This window comes from Zalophus californianus, chromosome 4 (genome assembly GCF_009762305.2).
Source record: "Zalophus californianus isolate mZalCal1 chromosome 4, mZalCal1.pri.v2, whole genome shotgun sequence".
In the NCBI taxonomy this organism is placed as follows: Eukaryota; Metazoa; Chordata; class Mammalia; order Carnivora; family Otariidae; genus Zalophus; species Zalophus californianus.
The window spans coordinates 101591287-101613116 of NC_045598.1; the positions used below are offsets into that span (position 1 = coordinate 101591287).

The following is a 21830-nucleotide window of genomic DNA, read 5'->3' on the forward strand; positions in this document are numbered from 1 at the left end:
AGTGAGTCTGGAGCCCAGGAGTCCTTGGGATCTCCCAGTGTCAGTGCATTTCAAGTGTCCTTTCTGCCATGGAGCTCATTTCAGTGTCTCTGACAGCACTATTTCTGGCTGGCCCATTTATTTTTGGTGTCCAGGGGAGTTGTTACTCGTTTTATTTTGGTTTTATGTAGTTCACAGTGCTCTAATGTGATGGTGACCATGACACTTGTTATTCTAGGATCGGGGGTGGTGTGGGTGTGTATCTATGGTGGGGGAAGACAGCAGGAACATCGTCTGAATCCCTGTCCTTTATCCACATGATGCTCTTGCCAAAGATACGGTTTATTTATCAGCCTGATGTAGTAACTCTGTTGTTAGCTCTCTTGCCATTCGGTCAGTTATACCAAGAAAAGGCTGTTTAGGGGCGCCTGGGTGGCTCAATCGTTAAGCGTCTGCCTTCGGCTCAGGTCATGATTCCAGGTCCTGGGATCAAGCCCCGCATCGGGCTCCCTGCTCGGCGGGAAGCCTGCTTCTCCCTCTCCCACTCCCACTGCTTGTGTTCCCTCTCTCGCTGTGTCTCTCTGTCAAATAAATAAATAAAATCTTAAAAAAAAAAAAAGGCTGTTTAGATAATGGGTCTCAGTATGCTTCTGAGTTTTAGAGGAGAAAATGGAATGATATTATTAATATTTTAGCATTTAAAAGACTTTGCAAACTTCAGGAATTAGGTTGAAATTTTAGAAACAGGGTTTGAGAAGAAAGATTTGGTTTTTGTGGAACCCAAAAGAAAAAAGAAAAAAAAGCCAGGTCTGTAGCTTTTGCAGTCTGCTCTCTGAGGCAGGCATCAATAGTTAACTTCTGGTAGACTGGGCAGAAACCCCATGTGGAAGTGAAAGTGAAAGCTGATGAGTGGAAAACTAGGTTGATTGACTTTGATTGGCATTTTCCTTGTTAAAATGGTGTGCAAAAGTTATGCATGTTCTTCAGGATAGCCTAAGGAGTATGTTTTTCCTGTGTCAAAATACAGAGTGGATTATATGTTTTCTGTTTTATCTAAGGGTAATAACAAAACTTTAACTTGATAAGACATGGGAATCCATGAGTTTTTGATAGTGAGCGCTAGAGAGGATACTTCCTCAAGCCTTCATGTTAGGGCCCCATAATCTAAGAGGGATTAATATACATAACATTTAGAAATGGTCAGTTCTAAACCATTTGCTTTTAACTGAGTTGAAGTGAATTGAACTTTGAATCTCGATCATTAAAAATCCTTTGTATGGCGCCTGGGTATCTCAGTCGGTTAAGTGTCTGCCATGGAGACTCTCGGAGAATCTGAGCTCCCTGCTCAGCGGGGAGTCTACTTCTCCCTCTGCCCCTCCTCCCACTCATGCTCTGGCTCTCTCTCTCTCTCAAATAAATAAATAAAAAAATCTTTAAAAAAATCCTTTGCAAAAGGCAAAGGACTGAGCAAATTACCTCTCTCAGCTTGGGTTTCTTTCTTCTTCTTTTTTAAGTAACAGCTTTATTGAAATTTAATTTGCACTCAATGAAATTCATCCTTTAAAGTGTACAATTCCACGATTTTAGTATATTCACTGAGTTGAGCAACAATTACCATTACCGGGCGCCTGGGTGGCTCAGTCGTTAAGCGTCTGCCTTCGGCTCAGGTCATGATCCCGGTGTCCTGGGATCGAGTCCCACATCGGGCTCTCTGCTCAGTGGGAAGCCTGCTTCTCCCTTTCCCACTCCCACTCCCCCTGCTTGTGTTCCTGCTTTCGCTGTGTCTCTCTGTCAAATAAATAAATAAAATCTTTAAAAAAAAAAAATTACCATTACCTAGTTAAACAACATTTTCATCTCCCCCCACAAAAAAAACCTCATACCTCTTAGCAGTCACTCCCCATTCCGTCTCTCTCCAAGCCCTGGAAACCATTCATCCACACTCTGTCTCTGTGTATTTGCCTTTCTCAAACATTTCATATAAAGAATCATACAACGTGTGACTTTTTGTGCCTGGCTTCTTTCACATTAGTATAATGTTTTCAAGGTTCATTCATGTTGTACGAGGTATCACTATATCATTCCTTTTTATGGCTGAAAAATATTCCCTTGTATGGTTATACTCAACTCTGTATCCATTCATGAGTTGATGGAGATTTGAGATGTTTCTATTTTTTTGGCTCTTACTAATAACGCTTTTATTAACATTCATATGCAAGACTTTGTGTGGACACATGCTTTCAATTTTCTGGTATATATAATGACGAGTAGAATTGCTGGGTCATATGGTAACTGTTTAACCTTTTGAGGTTCATCTTGAAAATGGGGAAAACTATGTTTTATGTAAGTTCAGGTGGTCAGATCCTCCAGGGTCACGAGGAAGATTATTTACAGTGAGAGATACTTTTTTAAAAAATGCAGGGATGTGAGGTAGAAGTGGAAGTACTTTATCAGTCACCGGGACTCTCAAAGTCACAGGGGTCATCTAATGTCATGACTAAGACCCTGGTCAGTATACAATAGGGGTCAGACTGTTGGAAGCATTAGTCTGTGCTTCTCTACTTTCTCAACGAGCAAGGCAGCTAACTTCTTGATGTTTCACTGTCCTGGAGAGTAATGGAGATAAGAGTATCTAATCTGCTTACTTCTTCACAAGATAAAATGAAATAATATACATTGAAGTCCTTTGTACATTGTTAGATTCTATGCAGGTGATTGTCGTTGTGAAGACAGCATAATTACATCCAATTAATTTTGTAATTCAGTCTAAGTCATTCAAAACAGCCAGGAATTAAAACTTGTGTATTTCTTCAGCTTAGATTTTATCTGAAAAGCATAGGAATGCCCAGGCACAGAGATGTCTTACAAATAAAATATTTATATGTGAAAAAACCCATCCTTCACCTTCTCCCTGCCCCATCTCTTCCTGTCTACCCCTATCCTCCAACCCAAAACAAGTCAGGCTTCTGGATTGGATTTCACTGGATGTTATAAAATAGGAAATAGTCTCCAGTTATTTGTATGCCCCTCCCATAGGGCTGTCTTGGAAAATATGACAGAAAAGTTGTAGGTTAAATCATCTATTGGGGATCATCCTTGGGTCCCAGTCATCGTTGCTGCTTTTGTCTTGGAAATACGATGCCCTTCATGCTCATTACTCTCCTCCCTCACCTTCCTGTGAAGGCAGCCAGGGCCCTGTCAGAACAGGTCGACTCCCACCACCTTTTACGGCTCTACTATCAGAGAGCTAGTGGCATGTTCTGAGATTTCTTCAGAAAGTTATAGCTTTCTCACTAGTGCTACCTTTGGTAGTATTGTTTCTGTGAGAAAATATGCTTCATACCTGGAATTTCAGGATAAGTAAGGATCCTTAAAGTCCTCTAGAGCTCACTCCTAGCAGATGTGTGAAGACTTTTAAACAAAATCCCTGTAAATGGTCCTTTAGTTTCAGTTGTGTCCTTTTTGTGACAGGAAATATACTGTCCCTCATAATGTCAGTGGTCAGTAAATATTTGATGAATGAATGTATGGCTGGAGTGTAGTCTGGCAATGAGTTCATTACATCCAACTCTACTAGAGAATTTATCCTCCTGTCTAATTCAAAGCTGCCTTCCTGTACTTCCTAGTTTCATTCCCTTTGAAATAGTTTTTAAAAATTATAACCTATTTCACAAACAACAGGAATGTACAAAGGACAATAAAATACTTGTCCATGTACCTAATATCTAAAATTTTTTTTAAGATTCATTTACTTATTTTAGAGAGAGAAAGGGAGAGCGTGAGTGGGGGAAGGGGCAGAGAGAGTGGGGGAAGGAGCAGACTCCCCGCTGAGTGCAGAGCCCCATCTCACCACCATGAGATCATGACCTGAGTTGAAACCAAAAGTTGGAAGCTTAACTGACTGAGCCACCCAGGTGCGCCCCCCCTCATATCTAAATTTTAACAAACACTATTTTCACTTTGTTTGTCTCAGATTAAAAAACAAATATAATTGCAACCCTCTTAGCAGCCTACCCAGACCCCAGTCTCCTGGCTTAATATACTATTAAGTATCTTTCCCAAAGTTACACAATTAGGAAATAGCAGAGCTGGGATTTGAACCTGGATCTCTTTAGTTCAAAAGCTATTGCTCTTTCCATAACGTCATGCTATCCCACCTGGATAAATATGAGTAATAGTGATAATATTTAGTGCCTGTTTACAAATGGATAAAGTGTCCAGGATTACTGAAAACACTACTCCTGCTCCTCTGTTTACCATATTAAGTTACTTAAGAATAATTTTATTTTCATGAAATGTAGGTATGAATTATCATAGATATCAAGTTAACAGAGTTTAAGCTGCAGAAGTATTATATTTGAAAAGAATGTCAATGAAGATGATTTTTTAGTGGAGTGGACCTTTATTTTTAGGAGACAGATTGGTGAGACATTAATATGTTTTCAACCATTTCCATTATGAGAGCAATCTGGGGGGGTCTGAGTATGATTAAGCAAATGTGAAGCTGAGTTGTTTTTAAAGGCCGACTTGCCAGTTGGTTATGTTAAAGTGGCATGACATAGAACAACTGGCTTGTAATCCTCCTACTATTGTTAGCATTGATTGAGTCCTTATCAAAGTCTTATTTCCAGTGTGAACTAACACATTAAGAAACGATGGGAAGAAGAGATTAAAAAAAGAACAGGGGAGAGCCATTAATGTTTGGAAAAAAGTATTTTGAGAGAAGAGTGAAGATTTTTGATGTTCTGTGTAACAAAGGGAGAACAAAGACAGACGTGCTGTCGGTTGCTCAAGAACTTGCAGTGTCTCTTTATTTTCCCAGCAATGCAGAGTTTATAAAAACATACAGACCTGGGGCGCCTGGGTGGCTCAGATGGTTAAGCGTCTGCCTTCGGCTCAGGTCATGATCCCAGGGTTCTGGGATCGAGTCCCGCATTGGGCTCCCTGCTCCTTGGGAGCCTGCTTCTCCCTCTGCTTCTCTCTTTCTCTCTCTCCTCCTCTGTCTCTCATGACTAAAAAAAAAAAAAAAAAAAAAAAAATCTTAAAAAAAAAAGTTTAAAAAAAAAACAAAACATACAGACCTGGGACCTGCCCACAAGAGGCTGGATAGAGTAGGTCTAGCACGCAGCCCAGGTATGTGCACTTTTGTTTGTTAAGGCTACAAGATGCGAACAAGTAAAACAAAACAGAAAGAACAAACCAACCAACCAGTCTTCCTAGTAAGCAGCTCCTGGCCCTCCTCCGTTGCCCTTTTCTTCACCTGTGCAAATTGAGAGCCAGGATCTGCCTGGAGGAACAAATTCAGGCTCCTCACCCTGACTTAAACGGGGGTGCCTGGATATGTCAGTTGGTTACGTGTCTGCCTTCGGCTTGGGTCACGATCCCAGGATGCTGGGATCGAGCCCTGGGTGAAGCCCCAAGTCGGGCCCCACATCAGGCTCCCTGCTCAGTGGAGAGCCTGCTTCTTCTCCCTCCGCCTGCCACTCCCCCTGCTTGTGCTCTCTCTCTCTGTCAAATAAATATATAAAATCTTAAAAAAAAAAAAAGCTCTTTCAAAAATGGTTGTGTACTTCCCATCCTCTGTCTCCCCATTATGTGACATTATGGGCTCTTGTTTTAGTCCAGTACTTTTGCTTCTGTACTACCTGCCTGGATTGCCCTGTGTTCTCCCCGGAGCCTAGCCAAACCCGATTCATCCTTTCAGGAGAGCTAAAACGCCATTTCTCTGTGGAACCTTCTCTGATAGTCTCTCTTTACTATTTTCTATAGTTTTACTATTTGTACAGTTCATCTTGTCCTTTGGTAGTAATGTGTCATTCCCCATTTGCTCAGAACCCTTATTCAAAGTTCAGATTCTGGGGCGCCTGGGTGGCTCAGATGGTTAAGCGTCTGCCTTCAGCTCAGGTCATGATCCCAGGGTCCTGGGATCGAGTCCCGCATCGGGCTCCCTGCTCTTTGGGAGCCTGCTTCTCCCTCTGCTTCTCTCTCTCTCTCTCTCTCTCCCTCTGTCTCTCATGAATAAATAAATAAAATCTTTAAAAAAAAATAAAAAAAAGTTCAGATTCTGTCTTGTATGTTGAAGTTAGTTAGAAAAGTTTATTTTAATTATAAAAATAACATTTTAGGGGTACCTGGGTGGCTCAGGCAGTTAAGCATCTGCCTTCAGCTCAGGTCATGATCTCAGGGTACTGGGAATGGAGCCCTCGAGTCAGGCTCCCTGCTCAGTGGGGAGGGAGCCTCCTTCTCCCTCTCCCTCTGCCTCTGCTCTGCCTACTTGTGCTCTCTATCTCTGTTAAATAAATAAACAAATAAATCTTTAAAAAAAATAACATTTTATAAGGAAGGATGCCTTTAGATAAATTCCTCATCCTGAAATACCTGTGTAATCTTGTATACAGATTGAGTTCTATTAGAATTAAATCCAGAGGGACCCCGGGGTGGTTCAGTAGGTTAAGCATCTTGGTTTCAGCTCAGGTCATGATCTCAGGATGGTGAGAGTGAGCCCAGGTTGTGGGGGTAGGGGGGATGGGGGGGTTGGGAGCACCCTCTCTCTCTCTCACTCAAATAAATAAATAAAACCTTTAAAAAAGAAAAAGAGTTAAATCCAGAGAGGTCAAAGTCAGCGGGTTAATTATTGATCAATTCTTTTTTTAAAGATTTTATTTATTTATTTTAGAGAGGGAGAGAGCACCAGCAGAGGGAGGGAGAAGGGCAAGCATACTCCACACTGAGCGCAAAGCTCAATCCCACATCTCTGAGATCAGGACCTGAGCCAAAATCGAGAGTTGGACACAACCAACTGAGCCACCCAGGTGCCCTTATTCATCATTTCTTTTGTTCAACAAATATTTATTGAGCACCTATTGTATCCCAAGCTCCATTCTTGGTATTAGTGATATAGCAGTGAACAAAATAGGAAAAAATCCTGCCTTTCATATGGGGTTCACATGCTAGTGGGCAGAGACAGATAAGAAACAAAATAAATAAGGAAATATAATATTTTAAATAATGAAAGTGTATGGATTAAAAAAAAACAATGAAGGGATTACTGGGGTGAGGTCTAGGGAGAGTTACACTTTTAAATAAGGTGGAAAGTGACATCTGATCAAAGACCTAACTAATGAAGGTGAGGAAGAGAATCTGCAGATATCTAGAGAAGGAGCATACCATACAGAAGGATCAACAAGCCCTAAGACCCCGAGGAGGGAAGGTGCTGGCTATTTTTGAGGGGGAGGAAAGGGAAGCGTGTGGCTGGAGCAAAGTGTGCAGGGAGAAAGTAGTAGGAAAAATGGAAAAGACAAGACGAGGAGCTGGGTTCTAGATTAGGGCCTTGGGCCTTAATGGGCTAATGAAATGACTTAGCATTTCACTCTAAACTTGATGGAAAACCAGTGGGGGTTTCCGGCAGAGGAGTAATCTGACGTATTTTAAAGGGTCCCTCTGGCTTCCGCGCTAAGAATACACTATAGGGGAGCAAGGGTGGGAGCAGGGAGACCAGTTATCGGGGCTAGTCCAGTAATTTAGGGGAGCATTCAATCATAGCATCTTGGGCTAGAGTGGCCAAGATACCAGTGCAGAGGTAGTGGATGGATTCTCTCTCTATAGAAAGTAGAAATAAAGGGCGCCTGGGTAGCTCAGTTGGTTGTGACTGCCTTCAGCTCAGGTCATGATCTTGGAGTCCCAGGATCAAATCCCGCATTGGGCTCCCTGCTCGGCGGGGAGTCCGCTTCTGACCCTCCCCGCTCTCATGTGCTCTCTCTCTCTCTTTCTGTCTCTCTCAAGTAAATAAATAAAATCTTAAAAAAAAAAAGAAAGTAAAAATAATGAGATTTACAGACAGATGAGATGATGTGTAGGAGAAAGAAGAGAAAAGAATAACTCAGAAGGTTTTGGCCCAAACAACTGCAAATACTGAGTTGTTACCAATTGAAACTGGATCCACTGGGGAAGGAACATGTGTGCTGGGAAAGCTCAAGAGTTCAGTTTCAGATGCCACAAGTATTCAAGTCTATATTCAAGTGGACATTTCTACTAGGAAGTTAGATACATATCAGAGTCAAGAGAAAGGGCTAGATAGGCATATAAACTTAGAAATTTTCCTGCAGTAACCATCCTAGCAAATGTAGTCTCTTTGGAGCTATTAAAACAAACTTTTCTATATTATTGGAAAATTGTGAGAATAATATAAGCAAGCTAGCCCCTATCTAACAAGTCAGATCAGCAAAAAGTGAAATATATATGGAATACTTACCTACTCACTGATTCCACAAATATTTAGGGATCGCTTCCTCAGTACTATGCAGTGAGTGTGCCAAGACACCAAATATGCCTTGTCAGCCCTCAGAACACTCCAGTGTGGGGGAGGTGATTGTAAGCCGGCTGTGACTCCACAGGGGGATGCCTGTCACTGGGGAGGGCTTCCTGGCTGTTGTGGGAGCTGAAGGAGGAGAGAAAGATGTGTGAGTCATTGACCCTTTCATTGGGCAGCTCACAGACTAGTTGGAGAGACATAAACACAGGAAAAGTTAAATAGCTCTAAGAGGTGTAAATAACCCCTCCAGACAACAGATAAGCCATGTCATGAGGCACTCGATGAACACTTGCAGAATGTTGATATTTGCCTGAGGAGTTCAAAAGAGGGAGACATCTTTCTGGCCTGGGGTAGCAGAGAAGGCTTTGTTTGGGTGGGAACGGAACTAGGGCTTGAAAAAAGACGGGGTGTTTCTTGAGGGGATGTGATAGCGTTTTCCTTATTCTGAGAGTGGTGAGATGCCTGTGAAGGATTTTAACTAAGGGAGATGTCAGGATAAGATTTGAGTTTTGAAAGTATTACTCTGCCTATAATATGGAGGACAGATGTCTGGAGTGAAGTCTGGCAGACATGATAGACTGTGGCAAAAGTCTTTGCTATGAGGTTTGCCTTGAGAATGGAACATTCAAGTTGAGCTATCTAGCAAAAAGCTGGGTATGTCAGGCTAGCTCTTGGGGGAGAGGGCTCAGGTGAAGGTTTGGGGTTGTTTGGGAGGCCACAGTGATAGCCCTAAAAGTGGATAAAATCTCGAGGGGCAAAGTATGGAGAGAAAAACATCAGAAGGGGGAAGAACTGACCATTGTTTAAGCACTCACCTTAAGGAGCTGGCAAAAAAACAAAAACAAAAACAAAAACAAAAACAGAAAAAGAGCCAGAGAGATAGAAAAGCAAGGTATCACTGGGCATAAGACGAATCAGGCATTTATGTACAGAAAGAAATACCTAGGTTGGGTAAGAATCCCTGCATTCATATGCAATTTTACATTCCATGAACTTTTATTAAGCTATCTTTTGTGCTAAAAGAATCTAAGTAGACATTGAAATCATGATTAAACACAAATCTGGAATCTGGCAGTCTGGTTCCCCTTGTGCAAAATGGTAGTAGGTAGGTAATAAGTAGATAATAAGTAGGTTATTTCCTCTAGGAGCTTAGACCAGAAAAGGGCCTTGAAAATCACCTACTTTCCAACCACTTCATTTTATAAATGAGGACACTTGGGCCTCTGGAGAAATGCATTTCCAAGGTCTTACAGCTATTTAGTAACAAATACAAGCTATTTTCAGACCAGAAAAGGATCTTCTGAGTTTTTATTTAGACTTCCCTCTTCCTTGCTCTCTCTAAGACTAAATGACACTCTTTAATTCCAAGAGCACAGATTTAATGAAAAGAGCTAAATAAATTTTGAATGTGTATATTTTTTTAGAAATGAGGAATATTTTGTCTTAAGTTACAGTTGATGGTAAGAAATGTGTTGCCCACATATAATCCAAATCTATTTGAGAGAATGCTCAGTTCTAATGATGACGTCCTGAGGCCACTTTATTCACTCAAACTTTTTCTATCTTTAAGGGCTGTGCAAGTCTCAGTGAAGCTTTTTTCTCATCTTTCCAGTAAGAATGAATCACTCTTTCTCCTGGGTTCCCATACATGCAGTGTTTTTCGAACTTCAGTATGAAACGTCTTAGTGGGTCATGAAATCAATTCAGCGGGTCACTCCCAGGAAGAAAAATAGAATAGAAAAACACCAGAGTACATGACACATAGTGATGGTAACATTACTTTGTGAAACTTTTCAGTTATGTCTGTCTGTGTAGGTGTGTGTGTGTACCGGACTGCAGTATAAAATGTAAAAAGTTTGAGTAACACAAGCTTGGAGGATTCTAGTGGAAAACACATCCCTCCATCTGTATAGCCACCAGCTCTTTGAGAGTTGGGACTATCTTCATCTTTGTATTTGTCATGCCCAACATACTACCCGGTGGATACCCAGAAGATGTTGGTTAGACTTATTATGAAGAATTAAGATAGAAGATTGAAGAACAGGTAGGTTAGGGAAGAAGTGAGTACTTGATTTAAGTATAAAGGTCTAGTTTCCTTTTACTTTGATGTTAATATTAATGCTTTTCAACCCGGTATTACTGGAACTAGGAACCTGTGTTTCATATCTGTGTTGTGGGATGGTCTCCTAGTCACCTTCAGTGTCCCGTGTGATGTGGTATAAATAATACTTCCTGCTAATGTTGCAGCTGTCATTCAAGGATCTTAAATTGCTTTGCGAGCGGGATCTGGTGATGAGTGCCTGGCTCCACTTGGCAGGTGCCAGAGTAAGAACCAGTGACTGGCTGAAATCTCTGGGCTCCAGACTGACGCCTCCTCTCCTCCCCTTTCCCCCTCAGCCCTCTCTTTCCCTCATCCCTTGGAGGAAGGAGCCTTTGACCCTGCCTCTCTGTGAGCTTGTCTAGCTGGTAATAGCTCGCAAAGATTTCCACGGAACTAGATTTACTCTTTCTTTGGGGGTGGCTCTGGTGTGTATGGGGGTGGGAGGCACATGGTGGTAAAGACTATTTATTTAACTGCTTCTGGACTTGAAAAGTCCAGGGAGCAAAACTGGGAAGAAACTGATTAGAGGTGAATTCTGGATCATCAAAGGAAATTGGAGAGCCTTCCCCTCCTGTTAATAGGTCTTTAAGATCTGCACCTGACAGAAAGGGGATATTTGACATGTGCTCTTTCCTATAGCAACCTATTTCTTGCTCCTGGCCGCACTCCTTTGGTTTGTTTTTTGTTTGTTTGCTTATTTTTTTTTTTTTTAAGTAAACTCTATCCCCAGTGTGGGGCTGGAACTCGGGATCCTGAGACCAAGAGTGGCAAGCTCTACCGACTGAGCCAGCCAGGCGCCCCCTCCCCTTTGTGTTTTATTGTGCAGATGGGCCACCAGAGACTTAAGTGCCCACTTACACACACAGCCCTTCATTTTCTTCTCTTTTGTGCAAGCCCACCAGCACCTTTAAGTATTCCCATTCCCCATTTCCTGGAAGCTTCTGGGGGGTCAGTTTTCTCTCTTTTCCAAGAAACTGTTAACTGCCTCTAGTTGGGCCTGCGAGGCTTGGGGAGGGTGACAGCCCGGTCCGGCTTGGAGTCGGGTTACACCACTTGTGTCTGAGTTCACGCAGCATGTTCCTCTGTCAGGAATTCCGCAAATATCTCCCAGAGGTAAAAAAGGAAAGTGCGCTGCGCTCCAGCACCCAGAGCAGTGAGCCCAGTCCCAGGTCCCCGAGAGAGCGCCAGCCACTGGGGTCATGTCGCCATAGCCTCAGCAGCGTCCCAGCGGCTCGCTTCATGCCGCGGTGCAGCTGCACTATGTTCCTAGGGTGAGGGGGCGACTGGGCATGCTGCTCCCCATGGGTTGCCCACCATGTCTAATGGATATCGCACTCTGTCCCAGCATCTCAATGACCTGAAGAAGGAGAACTTCAGCCTCAAGCTGCGCATCTACTTCCTGGAGGAGCGCATGCAGCAGAAGTATGAGGCCAGCGGGGATGACATCTACAAGCGAGTGAGTGCAGGAGCCGTGCGCTCCAGCCCTGGGCAGGGGGCTACTGGCCCACCCACCGATATCCAGGCTCTTCCTACCTCTGGCGGTGCTAACTAGGGAGGGAGGCGGGTTCCACGCCAGGTCTGGCCACCTGAATGCGGGGGTGACCTTGGACCAGCTCATTTCACCTCTTTTGTGACTGTTTTGTACTTTCCTTATGTGTAAAGAGACAGAGCTGGATTAAATCAGAATTTGCTCTGCCGTGGAACTGTTCAGAAGGTTCACCTTTGGGAGCTGGTTTAGTGTAGATTCCCTGCCTTACCCCCGGGGGATTCTGACTTAGTAATGCAAGGGAAGGGGGTCTTAAAATTTGCATTTTTTTAAAGTTTATTTTTTTTTTAGTCATTTCTACACCCAACATGGGGCTGGAACTCAGGACCCCAGGAAGCGCTTGCTCTTATGACTGAGTCAGCCAACGCGCTCACTGGAAGTTTGCATTTTTTAAAAGCTGCCAAGGTGACTCTGAAGCAGGTTGTTTCCAGGACATATGTTCAGCTAGAGAAGGGCCCCTTCTAGCTCTGGCTCGGTGGCGGCAGAGAACGAGCCTATGGAGGAAGAAGCAGGGGCTAAGCGCAGTTCTGTTCCCTGAGAAATTTGTGTTTGTCCTTGAAGATGATAATGCAGATAACATTTAAAAGATCGAATCTTAGGGGTTTTCAGGCTTAGGACTAGTTCACCTAAGAATAAGAAAAGGGTGCTGTTGGCCTCAGGGGTGGGAGGGGGCGGACGCTTCTCTGAGAGGGAGGCGGGTCTGGGTTGATGGGTGAGTGATTGGGATGGGGAAGGAAGAGGGAGGGGGCTGGCTGAGGGGAGGGTGAGACGAGACAGCACCTTGGTTGGTAAGAGGACACAAGGCTTTTGGATGAAGCTTCCTAATTGGTTACCACAATGTTGGCTTCCTCAGCCTTCTTAGTGTCTGGACAAGCTCTAAAGTGGCCTGAGTGACCTGGAGCTGGTCGCCTCTGATTTTTTCTGAGCTTCTAAATCTCTAGCTGTTTACACCAGAAGACTATACAAATATTATCATTGTCTATGTGTGTCCTGTCCTGTCGAGAAGAAGGTTGGGAAGCTTTTGCAGGCTGCCAGATAATATGTTGGATCAGAGGAATAACCGGTGTCTTTGAAACCCAAACAGTTATTTGGTAAATTCAACTAATGTGGGCAGCTACATCTGGGGGATTTAGCCCTGTTTTCTGTCTTTCTTGGATTTCCATGTTTTAACCTGAATCTTCCTGAAATTGGTCCAGACTGACCTTCAATCTCTTACGTGGCTATAGAGTGAACATGCCTGAATGGAGTTGCCAGGGGTCAAGGTCAAGGAAGATATTATCAAGTGGCGATTGGTAATGCAGAGAGATGGAGAGGCGGGGAGGGTGAATGCAGTCTTTGCCTCGGGGTAGAAATAGTGAATGAATTTCTGCCTTGTGCAGAGGGAGGAGCATTTTTCATTAGCTGTCTCCAAAGCAAGGCAGAAGGAAGGGGCAATGTCTTGGATTATTTAAGGGAAAGGAATTTTTTTTTTTTTTTTTTTTTTTTTAGCTTGAATCAACTGACTGCTTGAATCATTTGGTCTCCCCCTCTGCTCTGCACTGGCTAACAAGACTGTCCTCAGGGAACATTTTGGGTGGGGTGTGGGAGGGCACCATTACACTCCTAGAGAAGTGTGATTAAGAAGATTCTTTAAAAAATAAAAAAAGATTCTAGAGGGGCAGGGTGGGGAGAGTCGGCACAGGACATTGTCATATGCCAAGGTTGCTAACCCTTTTATTAGCCCAGTATTGCCACTAAGTGCTATCTCTTCCTGGCCTTAAGTCCAGAGTCATCGGGCACCCACTGGCATTCTGTGATTTAAGGAATCGCAAACTACTGTGTCCCCTCCTTTCCCTTCTTACCAAATCTTTGTTCAATCCATCTGTCATATTACTCATCCCATTTGGCTGTGATTATTTGGGAAGCACTGAAGGTTTAAAATGCTCTTCTTATTTGGGAAGAAAAACACATAAAGCCATTATCAATCATTAATATCATGGTTGAAATTAGTTTATCACACTATGCAGTGATGAGAGCTTGATAGAGAAACAAGGGCAGTTCCATTTTGATGGAAGGACAAGGGATCAGAAAACCACCCCAGCCAGGGAGCCCTGGACAACCAGGGGACCTAGGCAAGTTACTTAACCTTTCTGAGTCTATGTCAGCCCCTGTAGAATTGGCATGAAGAATACTGCACAACTCCATAGGCACTGAAGATTGTTTGTTGAGAGTGTGAATAAATAGCAGCCCTAAAGATGAAACGAGAAGACTTTGATCACAGCACTTTGTAAACTTCATAGCTTCCTATGTATATGAGGGGGTAGTAGTTATAGGTTTACCAGTAATAATAGTTACTATGAAATTTTAAAATGGGAAAGAGGCTCTTCTAATCTCACCTGCAGGCATTCCCATGAACATGCCTCGCGTTCCACAAGGTTAGGACAATGCATGAGTAGCAGTGTGGGTGAAGAGACACCTAGGATGACATGCAGTGCATCACATGGTAAGTCAGGTGGTTCAGATGGGAATTTAGAGCCCTGTTCTGTGACCACACTTAGCTTGATTTTTCTTTAGCGTTGGAAGGACGCTTCTTTAAATATAGTAAAAACCATTAAATCACACCCAGCTAAGTCAGAATCCACACTAATTTGGGTGCTGGATGCATGATTCTTTTAAATAAAACCAATGTTTGTGAAACATACCTAAGTCTCTTGTGAATAGTAATTATTTTATCATTCTATGTATTTTTGCTACAGCAGATTTTTGTTAAGATATTTGCACTAAAGAATGGAATATTACTGTCTTAGAGACAATCAAGCATTTCGCCATGACTGTAGGCAAGGGAAATATAGGAAAGTTTAGGAGAAACGGACTGGAGAGAGGGTTCAGTCTTTCTCCCACCAAGTGGCAAGTCCTCAGTTAGGTAGTTGAGTGAGGGAGAGACTAAAATACATATAGTTCTTAGTTGTAATGGCAGCTATAAGGATGTTTAATTGTATGAGAAGGTGTAAGAGTTAGAGAATTACATAAAAACCCAGAAGAATCAACTTCAAAGCAAGTAAATTAAAGGAGTTAAGGGTTTCTCTCTTTAGAGCTGTTCAGAGAATTTAGAAATAACCTTAAAACTCATGCTAGCTATGGAGTAATAAAGTAGTATTAAATTATACATAAAAATTGGTTCTGTGAGACTGGAGGCGTTTCTGTTGAGTGTTTATCTTTTTGAACTTCAACTTCTGTAAGCAATTTAAAAAGAAACAGGACAGGAAGAGGCTGCTTACCTTCTGCACAAGGGAACTGGGGCATATTCAGGTACCACTGCCCCCTGTTGGTAGCAAATATTAATTGTAGGTTCAGCTTTTGTGGGAAGACTGTTCTGAAGATCTGAAGCAGGGAAGGGAGAAACCACTGTAATACATATAGCTCCTGATTCTGGAACAAGGTTAAGTGAGAAAATGCTGTAAGTGTTCCACAGCTGAGTATGGCCCACTCCTAGGGAGACTGGCTTGTGAGCATTTCTGGGCTGCAGCTGCTCTGGTAAATAATTTCTGGGTGGCAACTTGGCTGACTTCCTGGTTGTTGTTGATTATCTAATCCTGCATCTTCTCATGATCGCTGAGTGCGCTGCCACTGGAAATATGCCCAACCCTGGAATTTATGAAATCCACTGCTGTGTGGTAAACATCCAGTCCCCAAAGAGCACATAAAACCACTATCAACTGTATTTTTGCCCCATGATGACTACTTGTTAAACTTGTGTGAAGTTAGTATTACCCAAAGTTGCTTTATTTTTTTAAATATTTATTTATTTTATTTGAGAGAGAGAGAGAGAGATCATGACCTGAATGGAAACCAAGAGTTGAACACTTAACCAACCGAGCCACCCAGGCGCCCCCTTACACCCACCCCCTGCCCCCCCGCCCCGGCCCCAACAAGGTTGCCTTAAAAAAATTTAAGGCTCCCTTTTAAGAATGTAATTTAAAATCTGACAGGGCCAGATCCAATAACAAAACAATCAGGAAAAACTGAATGTCGTCCTCCTGGACCAGGTAGAGTCACTGTTTAAGTATGACATTATTATTTTTTTTTAAAGATTTTATTTATTTATTTGAGAGAAAGAATGAGAGAGAGAGAGAGAGAGAGAGCATGAGAGGGGGGAGGGTCAGAGGGAGAAGCAGACTCCCGATGCGGGACTCCTGAGCCTAAGGCAGTCGCTTAACCAACTGAGCCACCCAGGTGCCCAAAGTATGACATTATTGATACTAGAAGGTTAAAGTCATTTTGGCCTTTATTTAGATAGGAGTTGAAAGAGTTGTATTTCATTATATATCGGCCTCTTAAACCTCCTGACTTCTCTGAGCTGTGCTTTCTCATCTTTGAGATTGGATGATATTTCTCCTGAGCAAACTTGGAAGTTTATTTATTTATTTTTTAACTTTGAAGTTTATACATAGCGTACTTCTGTTGCAGGTTTTAAAAATCATGATAAACAGCCTATTGAGTTTACTTGCCTCCTAAATTTTCATCATTTCTACTATTCTGTGATCACTGGGCATAATAGTTAAGAGCTAAACCCAACAGACCTGAGAAGGAATCTTGGTTCTACTACTTGCTACCTGTGTTAATTTGGGAAAATACTATAATGTCTCTGAGCTGAAGTGGGTGTTGTAATAGCACCTATCTTATAGGATCTGAGGGAGGATTAAATGAGCCAATTAGTTGAAATCAGCACAATGCCTATCATACAGTAAGCCCTCAAGAAATATTTGCCATTATTGTGACAAATTGAGAGATGACAAAATTGCCCAGATAAGTCCAATTATTGGATAAGTCCAATCATTTTTTATTTTAAGTCAGTTTTTTTTCCTCAATAGTGGATTTGGGACCATTTGTCCTATTTGTCTTAATTCTCCATTTTAGTTTGCCCGTAAATAACATAATATAATCCAAGTGTCCATATTGCAGCAAATTTACTGTCACCCTCAAGTACAAATATTCCTTCAAAGAGAATGAATAGGAAAGGTTGGGTCTGTTAAATTTCTGTTTTGTTTTTTAAAGAAAATATTGGAGTCTGATGTGGGGCTCGACCTCACCACCCCGAATCACAACCTGAGCCCAAACCAAGAGTTGGATGCCTAACTGACTGCACCACCCAGGCCCCCCTTATTTTTTTGCTTTTAAGAACTATCTTTTTTTTTTAGTTGAATATAGGAACTCCATTGGGCTATACAATTTAGGAACTTTGACTTGAAGCAACGGAAAGCTATTAGAGAAAGACTACTATCTTTGAGGGATGGCAAAATGTAGGTAGACAACTTTGGGATTCAATCAGAAGACCTGAATTCTGAATTCTGAATATTCCTTGCTACGTGTCTGTCCTTGGCCATGTCCATAACTTCTTTGAGCCTCTGTTTCCTAAAATAGAGGTGCAAATTCCTGCCCTGCCCTCCTCCCCATATGCAAACCTGTTTTAATGTGTTAGGTGTTAAATCAACATAAAGGATTGTTACTATCCTGCATACCTGGAGACACCTACTAGAGCTCGGTTGCACCTTCTCGGGTTATTGCCTAAAGGGATGGTGCAGTTGCTGTGACACAGTGAATGGTTTTCTTCTTATATTTAACAGAGTTGACTCTTGTTTTCTTTTTACAGTTTAGTAAACCTTTAAACCCTTGTTTAGTTAGCTGCTAAGGTTTTTATCTCCCTCTATGTTTTACTTATGTGAAGTCTAAGAAATGTGCATAGTAGGGAAGGGAGAAATATATAAGTAGAGAGAAGAGAAATCAGGACAACTTTGGCCAAACTATTTTTAAAGAGTTCTCTGGAAGCCTGGTGTGAATGTAGCCTGTGTCTGCGCACGCTGTGTGTGTGATTCCTCGTTCTCAGCTTTCTGAGGTCTGTAAGGCATGCTTGTCCATTTCCTCTTCTTTTTGGGAGTAGAAGTAGGAAGAAAGGAGGGAGACTCTGTCATTAAATAGTTGTAACTGGTATTTGTGTTCTTGGTTTAAAAAGTGTTTAATCTTCACAGCTATTAGGGTGACTGCTATAAAATCAAAACAAAGAAATAAAAAACTGGAAAATAACATATGTTGGCCAGCTGGCTGTGGAAAATGGCATGATGATTCTCGAAAAAAATTAAACATAGAATTATTATATGATCCAGCATGTCCACTTCTAGGTATATACCTGAAAGAATATACCTGAAAGAAGAGAAAGCAGGGACCCAAACATATTTGTACACCCATGTTCATAGCAACATTATTCACCGTAGCCAAAGGGTAGAAGCAGCCTGAATTATCCATCGATAGATGGATAAAATGTGGTACACACACGCAATGGAATGTTGTTCAGCCTGAAAAAGGAAGGAACTTCTGACACCTATTATATCATGGATGAACTTTGAGGACATTATGTGAAGTAAAATAAACTAGTCACCAAAGAACAACTTTTATATGGTTCCACTTAAATGAGGTACCTAGAATAGTCTAATTCATAGAGACAAAGAGTAGAATGGTGGTGGCCAGGGGCAGGGGGAGGGTGTGGAAGGGGAACTTTTTGTTTGTTTGTTTGTGTGTTTATTTTTTAAAAAGATTTTATTTATTTATTTGTCAGAGAAAGAGAGCACAAGTAGGGAGAGTGGCAGGCAGAGGGACAAGCAGGCTCCCTGCTGAGCAGGGAGCCCTGCGGGGCTCCATTCACAGACTGAGGCACTCAGGCGTCCTGGGGAGTTATTGTTTAGTGGGTACAGTCAGTTGGGGAAAAGGTTCTGGAGATGGATGGTTGCACAACAATATGAATGTATTTAATATCACTGAACTGTATGCTTAAAAATGGTTAAAATGGTAAATTTTATGTTTTTTATATTTTACTACAATAAAAAAAATTTTAAGCAACTTTCCCATAACTGTTACAGTTACTTTAAAATATTGTGGAAGCTTTGACCAAAAGCAACTTATTTTCTGTTTTTGCTTAACACAACGTTTCTCATTTTTATTTTTTATTTTTTATTTTTTTAAAGATTTTATTTATTTATTTCACAGAGAGATAGCGGGAGCAGGAACACAAGCAGGGGGAGTGGGAGAGGGAGAAGCAGGCTTCCCGCGGAGCAGGGAGCCCGATGCGGGGCTCCATCCCAGGACCCCGGGATCATGACCTGAGCTGAAGGCAGACGCTTAGGGACTGAGCCACCCAGGCGCCCCACGTTTCTCATTTTTAAAATTTTACTTATATATTTGAGAGAGAGAGAGTGCATGTGTGAGAGAGGGAAGGGAGAGGAAGAGGGAAAGAATCCCAAGCCGACTCTGTGCTCAGTGTGGAGCCCAACAAGGGGCTTGATGTCAAGACCTTGACATGAGGACCTGAACCGAAACCAAGAGTCTGACGCCCAACCAACTGAGCCACCCAGGTGCCCCCAATTTTCTCATTTTTAAGAGCTTTTCATTAGAAGTCCTAATACTTGCCTGTTGGGAAAAAGAAAATTTTTTTCTTTGAATATTTAAGACCTTTTCTTCCAATCACCAGAAAATAAATCTAAAACTAAATTCTGGAGTCTAATTTAATTCTAATCCATTTCTAATCATCTCCTTAACTATGTCTACAAAATTTATATTTCTACATAAGCTTATTATAAAGCTATTTCCTCTTCCTATTGGTTATGTACATCTAAGTTTACACACTGATAGAAATAGCATGATATAGTTGAAAGAATAGGCATTCTAAATTCCTATCTCAAATGTTTCCCTTGTTTGCCTTATCACCGTGGCCATTCAATTACTCAGGTTTGCACACATGCATTCATTCATTCATTCATTCAAACATCTATTGACTATCTACTATATGCCAGAAACTGTGCCAGATGCTGGTGGAGAAAGATATCAAATAAATAAAAATGGCATAATAAAGGCTACCATAGGGGCACCCAGGTGGCTCAGCTGGCTAAGCATCTGTCTTTGGCTCAGGTCATGATCCCGGGGTCCTGGGATCGAGCCCGACATCGGGCTCCCTTCTCAGTGGCAAGTCTGCTTTTCCCTCTCCCTCTGCTCCTTCCCCCTCCACCCCTGCTTGTGTGCTCTCTCTCTCTCTCTCAAATAAATAAATAAATAAATACATAAATAAAATCTTAAAAAAAAAAAAAAAGGCTACCATAGAGGCATGTGAGATTGTTCTAAAGTCCCAAGGAGAATGACAAAAATCCACCAGGAAGGGCTTTGCAAGTTAGTGAAGTTTGAACTGAATCTTAAAAGGACACAACAAGGAATGGGGAGAGGATCTTAGAAGAAACAGCATATACCATACAAGGGCACAAAGTCATGAAAAAGCATTTTGTGTTTGCCATGCTTGGGGTCATTCTGTAGGGCTAGAACATGGTCTCAGGGGCTTGTAGCAGCAGTAAGACGAGATTGGAAAGATAAGAAAGGGATAGATCATGGGGAGCTTTGGATTTATCCATTTGCTCATTCATCAACATTCATTGGGTGCCTACTGTATTCTGAGTACTGTGCTGGAAGTTGGGGCTTCGGAGATGAGTAAAGCACAAGTGATAGGGTGTGGTAAAAAGCAGTAAAAGAGATGTGTACAGAGTATAAGCAAACTCAAATGAGGCATCTCTAACCCAACTGAATAGAATAGATGGAAGGAAAATTTACAAAGGATTCTTTGAGGAGATGATGCCTGAGCTTTGTCTTCAAAAGGAGAGTAATCATTAGTTAGTCAGTGGGTGGTGAGGTGGAAAGAAAGGGCTTTTGCCAGAAGCAAATGCCAAAGGCAAGAAACCACATGGAAGGCGTGGAGAATTATAAGTGGTTTTGTGTTGCTAAATTTAAGTGCTAGACACAAAATGGTGCTGAAGAGTCTGTGGGACTTAAATCTTTGTGCCATTTTTAAAAACTGTAGACTTTATCCTGAGGATGATAAGGAGCCACTGATGGGCTTTAAGCGGCAGGGAACACGCTAGATCCTTCTGGTGGGTGGGGAGGATGGAAGATAAGGCAGGAAGTCATCAGGACAGGCCAGACAGGAGATGATGAGGGCCACAGGAATAGGCATAGAGGGGAGGGAACTGATCTGTGAAATATGTAGGTAAAATATCTGTAGGACTGGGTGATAGTTGGGATGGAAAGATTAAGAGGAAGACATCAAGAAGACTGCTAGGTTCCTGGCTAAGACAAGTCACTTTTTCTGGGCCTCTGGTTACTTATGTGTAAAATCAGAGGGCTGGACCGGGATGGTCACTAACATCCCTCCGAGCGCTGAAGTTCTGGAGTTCTGAGCGGCCTCTCACCTAGCATTCGTCTCCTGGCCTCGCAGCTCCCCCGAAGCCTTCTCAGTAAAGGAGGGGCCAGCAGAGCTGAGACGGCTTTAAAACTGCCAGCCAATGTCAGGGAAATCGAGTGCTGTTACCAGGTAGCCGGAGTTATAATTAGCCCAGTTGCTAGGGAAAACTGAGATTCTGAGAGCATGGGCTGCCAGGAACAGCTTTTCCCTGCTTGATGAATTTGCTTGTTTACAAGAACAAAGTGGATATGGATGGAGTGTTTTTTTTTCTTTTTATTTATTTATTTTTTATTAGCATATAATGTATTAATTTGTTTCAGAGGCACAGGTCTGTGATTCATCAGTCTTGCACAATTCACAGCGCTCACCATAGCACATACCCTCCCCAATGCCCATCACCCAGGCACCCCATCCCTCCCACCCCCACCACTCCAGCAACCCTCAGTTTGTTTTTAATGTGCTTTTGGAGAATTCAGTTTTTGCCTAGACTACGGGATATGTTGAAAGCAAAAAAATAGGTTTGAGCTGGGGCTAATCAACATCTCGTCTGAGGTAGGAAGAGTGGGCACAAATATCTTTGGATAGCTGGAAAGAGACTTATTTTCACCTGAATGGAGATAAACAAGAACACAGAATCACAGTT

General features: G+C 42.2%; 1 protein-coding gene across 6 annotated transcripts in view; it reads left to right on the forward strand.

The window, feature by feature from the left end:
* LOC113911597 (phosphodiesterase 4D interacting protein) overlaps positions 1-21830 on the forward strand; it is a 214979-nt gene that overhangs the window by 64447 nt on the left and 128702 nt on the right. For 5 of the 6 annotated variants that reach the window (XM_027574401.2, XM_035727313.1, XM_027574414.2 and 2 more), the window contains exon 4: positions 11737-11847. In XM_027574401.2, the coding sequence (XP_027430202.2) occupies positions 11737-11847 (111 nt within the window). Of the gene's footprint in view, positions 1-11518; positions 11848-21830 lie in introns of those variants that run through there. The other variant, XM_027574395.2, reaches the window with a different exon arrangement.